This window comes from Nicotiana sylvestris, chromosome 5 (genome assembly GCF_000393655.2).
Source record: "Nicotiana sylvestris chromosome 5, ASM39365v2, whole genome shotgun sequence".
Taxonomy (NCBI): domain Eukaryota; kingdom Viridiplantae; phylum Streptophyta; class Magnoliopsida; order Solanales; family Solanaceae; genus Nicotiana; species Nicotiana sylvestris.
Genome location: NC_091061.1, coordinates 49,844,761 through 49,850,107, shown reverse-complemented (window position 1 = coordinate 49,850,107; position 5,347 = coordinate 49,844,761). Strand labels below are relative to the sequence as shown.

The 5,347-nt window shown below is 40.8% G+C and overlaps 1 protein-coding gene across 1 annotated transcript; it reads left to right on the top strand.

The window, feature by feature from the left end:
* Positions 1-588: 588 nt before the first annotated feature.
* On the top strand, positions 589-2,891 carry LOC138868631 (intracellular protein transport protein USO1-like). The gene is made up of 5 exons (XM_070146194.1): positions 589-1,047; positions 1,117-1,257; positions 1,377-1,938; positions 1,990-2,288; positions 2,643-2,891. Exons 1-5 carry the CDS (start codon positions 589-591, stop codon positions 2,889-2,891), a joined length of 1,710 nt encoding a protein of 569 aa, XP_070002295.1.
* Positions 2,892-5,347: the final 2,456 nt, after the last annotated feature.

Here is a 5,347-nt window from a genome sequence, read left to right as displayed (position 1 = left end):
TATCCATAGTTGAGTTGTAATCTTGTTATTTGTTCGTCTTTGTAATTCCTAGTTTGCTTTCTTAGAAGCTTTGTCTTAGGAACAAATCAAATTCCTATACTTCTAAGTTTATGTTGTGACCAGGGATAGTCATAAGTTTAAATCCTCTGTAACTAGGAGAGTTATAGAGTGGCTTGTGGTGGTTGCATCACAAGTTAGTTTGAAGTCTTTGCAATAGGGTGTTTGCAAAGTGTCTTGTAATAGGTAGATTACAAGTTAGTAGAGTTAAAAGCCTACAAGAGTAGGTCGTGATTTTTTTATCCCCTTGTGTGGGATTTTTCCACGTAGAAAATCTCTTGCCTTCTTTACATTCAGTCTTTACTGCATTCTACATATCATCTCATAGAGGACCAGGTACTCTATAGTTTGGTGGACTCATATAAACTTACAATTGGTATCAGAGCAGGTTTTTCCTATCAGGCTAACACCTCAGAAGTATCCTAAATGGCCGCTCCACCAAACTTTGAAGAATGACAATCAACTTATAGACCTCCCAAATTTATTGGTCAATACTATGGCTGGTGGAAGACCCGGATGCATGATTTTATGATGGCAGGAGATTCAGAGCTGTGGGACATCATTTGTGATGGTCTACATGTTCCCATGAAAAACCTTGAAGAAATAGGACAATTGGTACCCAAAGGGAGAAGAGAGTACAACGACATTGACAGAAAAGCTGTAGAAAAGAACTATCGTGCCAAGAAAATCTTGATGTGTGGCATAGGACCTGATGAGTACAATAGAGTATCAGCTTGTGAAACTGCTAAAGAAATATGGGAAGCTTTACAAACCGCACACGAAGGAACTACTCAAGTCAAACAATCCAAGATCGACATGTTCACCACTGAATATATGCTCTTCAGGATGAAAGATGATGAGTCCATACAAGATATGCACACCAGATTCACCTCCATCATAAATGAGCTTCACTCACTTGGAGATGTCATTCCCATAAACAAGTTTGTAAGGAAAATCCTCAGTGTTCTATCTGGGTCTTGGGAAAGTAAGGTAAATGCCATCACTGAAGCTAAAGATCTACAGACTCTGACCATGGATGAGTTGATTGGAAATTTGAAGACATACGAGATGAAAAGAAAGAAAGATAGTGAAAGAAGAGAGCCCAAAAAGGAAAAGAAACTGGTGCTTAAGGTTGAAAGCAATGATTCAAGTGATGAAGATAGTGACATGGCCTATCTTACTAAAAGACTTCAAAAGATGGTTCGAAGAAATGGTGGTATACCAAAGTGGGGCAGTTCAAGTAAAACAAGGAACAACGATCTTTGTCACAGATGTGGAAAGTCAGGGAATTTATCAAGGATTTCCCACTCGCAAAACAGGAGCAATACAAGCAAAATCCTGACAAAGCAGGAAAAAGGAACCTGGTTCCAGATAAAAGGTTCAATCGAAAAAGTGTTGCAGACAATATTGTTAAGCAGGCTCTTGCTACTTGGGGAGACTCCTCGAGTGAATATGAAAGAGAATCAGATGCAGAAAATAGTTCCATAATGGTAGTGGAAACTAAAGCAACAAAGTACGATTCAATGTTCGCGTTGATGGCACAATCAGATGATGATGATGAAGAAGATGGAGACGATGAGGTAAACTTCAGGGATGTTCAGAGAAATCTGAAATCCTATTCTTCTAAGAAGATAATTTCTTTATCTAATGTCCTAATTGATGCCTATTATAGCCTTGTAAATGATAAGGAGATCTTGACCATAGAACTAGGAGAGGCCGAACAATCTACAGATTATCTAGTGGTCTGTGAAGTGGACTTAAATGAGACCATAGCTAATCTTGAACAAGAGAAAGAAGCCTTGAATGAAAAAATAACTAGTATGGAAAATGAGAGAGATGATCTGATAGTAGTAGTTGTTGATCTAAAAGAAACAATAAAAGGTCTTACCAATGAGAAACACACCTTATAAGAAAAAGTTGCATCTACTGAAGAGGAAAGGGATGACCTGTTAGTAATATGCACTGATCTAGAGGAAACCATTGAGGGACTCAATAGAGAACATAGGAATGTAAGTCTTGGGAAAGGGAAGGAAGTAGCCAGTGAGTCACACATCCTACTTGAAAGGGAGTTAACTGTTGTAAAAACCAGTCTCTGCAGTGAACTCGAGAGAAATCAGCAACTCCAAGCAGAGTTGGAGAAGGTAAGAAATGATCTTGAGAAATCCCTGAAGTGGACCTGGTCCTCAGATGTTATCACTGCCATGTATCTCAACAATAGTGGGAACAAGCAGGTCATCGGGTTCCAAAAGGAGAAAACTCCCTACAACCCGCACAACAAGTATGTCATTGTACCTGATAATTAGCTATGTACCCACTGTGGGAACAATGGGCATTTTAAAGAAAACTGCCAGGCCAGGTTTCAGTCTGCTCAGAAGAACAAAGTGTTTATTGATAGAGTGACTACTAATAGAGGACCAGGTACCACTCACAAAAAGCGGATGTTGCCTGCATGGAGTAGGAAATCCCTCATTCATCCTTTTTATAATAACAAGGGACCCAAACTAGTTTGGGTTCCTAAATCTAACCCTTGATGTGCATGAGCAGGGAACAGTGAGATGAAGCGGACTGCGATGGACTATGGATAGTGGATGCTTAAAAACGAAGCTGAAGAACATCATGAATTTCTTCTCACTGAAAGCCCTGCAGAAAGGGAATGTATCTTTGAGAAGGAAGTAAAGGGTACATTCTCAGTGAATGAAAAGGTAGAAAGGTTCTTTCGGCACTTAAGTGGGAACAAGCACTATGTAAATGGCCTAAAAAGTGCAGCCACCAATCTGATAACTCGCCAAGTGGTCTCAATGGACAAAGGAAACAAGAACATTCACTCCTACTAATCATGAATCTCCACAAGTTGGCTGTATGAGATGAGTGAAGTCCCAACCATGGTAGGAAGGATTGGCATATGCAAACTTCTCACCTCCGAATAAATTAACTTAGCCGGACCTGGTTCGTGGTTAGCCAAACTCAAGTGTCGCCTAGACATGAGTTCACAAAATGATGGAGGAGGGGGAGAAGGGATCATGCACAATTTCTCAACACCAAGGACTCCACGGCAAAATGGTATAGCTGAAAGAAAGAACAGAACTGGAAAATGCTGCATGGAGTGCTCATTGCCTATGGAATCGCCAAGAAATTCTAGGCAAAAAGAGTGAATACTGCTCTCTACTTTGAGAACAAGTGTCGAACCAGGTCCCTTCTAAATCAAAACCCACCAGGAGCTGCCTAATGGAAGAAAATGCCTTGCTCTTGACAATAGGAAGGATCAGCTTGGGAAGCTCAATGCAAAAAGATGAGTGAAGGAATCCTTCTGGGTACAATCCACAAAATAAGGCCACAAAGTATCCAACAAAGGGCACACTAAATGATAAGAGGTGCTCATGGAGTATCCAACAAGACACTCTCCCTTGCCAAGAAAAAAATGGTGAGGATCAATAGGATGAACCAATCCTGTCTTTGGGAAATATCTGAGGCTTCAATAGGGAGGATGATAAAATGAGCAAGATGAAGGAGATTGGCGAAGGACAACGCAACATCATCCTCCACGTCTCACAAAGAACCTGGTATGTCACCTACTACGACTGAAGCTGAAGGAAGAGTAAAGATGTATCTCATAGAACTACACAAGCAGCAGAACACAAAGTGTGGGGAAATCAAATCAACCTCCATATCTCCCTCTTCAATCAACTTCTGTCTCAAATTGGAAAACTAAGGTTCCCATCTGCGTAACAAGTAAATCACTACCTTTCACTCTAGAGCTAGATAAGAATGTTGTCCTGTGGAAAAGAAAAGTGCTTTTTGGAACGGCTCACCTATCATGTTTCATGCCTCATCTTCTAGGAGATAAGGAAGCAAAACGGAATGGCCTCATCAATAACTGGAGAGAAATTTCAAAAAATAAGAGGATCAAACACATTAAAGGGTGAGATCTTCTTCTGAGGATCTATATAAAGAAGGGATTGATTGGTGGAAAGCATTGTATAATAGAAGACCAAACTCCAGATATCTGCATCAAAGCCTCAAGTAGAGAGTATTCCGGAAAAATCAAGGTGAATATGGGGTCTCAAAGAATCTAATGAAGAACCTGATCCTCCATATGTTGGCTGTGTAAGACACTGTCAGGTATAGGTAGCTAAAGTATTTTCTGACCAAGCCTAACTCACATCAATACCGTTGTAGGTAAACACGCATGACGATCATAGAAGCTAAAGGTACAGTTATGAACTACAAGAGGGGAGCTGCTAAAACCTTGTTCAAAAGATTGCTCTGGCATCAGGTTCCTGTGTCTCAGGTTAGTAGTAATGTGATTAATTCTGCATGCCCTTTCTAAACAAAAAAAATAGTAATTCAGCTGCCACATCATCTGACTTCTCGACGTCTGTGTGTCATGTCTTGTCTTTCAAATCCTTTCATCCCCTCTGCACGGTAACACTTCCCCACAAACCTACTACCATTTTCAGGACTATTCAGAACCTATTTCGCTCTCCACTCATCATTAGCCCTTCTTCCAATAAAACTTTCTTTCTCTCTTATGGCAAGTCATGAACCTTCATCTCCTTTGTATAGCTAGGATCTTCTCCCCATCTCTTTCTTTCTCTCTCTACTCGTCTACCAAGTACTCATCTAATGGCGATCGAACAATCGTCTCATTCTCCCGCCATTAACACCGCTCCCATTTCGTCATTTTCTTGAAATCATCCCAGAGCGTCATTATTTCACGCCTTCTACCACCTTACCCACTCCTGGTTCCTCCTCCACTCCTACAGTTTTTCCATTTCTAATAAACCCTGTTTACCACTATTTTGAGAATCATATGTCTAGTTAATCCTGCGATCTCAACAAAGGCCACACAAGAGGTTTTACTCCTCGAGTGTCAGAGGCTCCTGAGGATTATCTTGACCAGTATCTGAACTCCTCTATGTTGGACTCAGTGACTCTCAAGGAGTCACAAAAAAAGGAAACAGCTCATAACATCATGGCTATAGCTGCTGAGAGTCTGATGAATGAAGGAGCATATCTCTCTTCTAAGTACTAGGGGGAAGATATTCCATTCCTAGGAGATGTAAGAACCACAACACTCCTCGAGTCCTTGGCTCATGAGATATTCTCATAAATGCCTTTTGATGAACCCAATCCTCTTCCATGCAAACTCTCTCCTACACCTCCTGTTCACTCCAAGCTCTTAGAGTCTTCCTCCAAATCACCCACCACCAGGTCACTATAGCAAGAGAGTTTTGAATCCTCATTGCAGAAAAGTAAGAGGAGTGTCAAGACATGGAAAAAGAGGAAAATG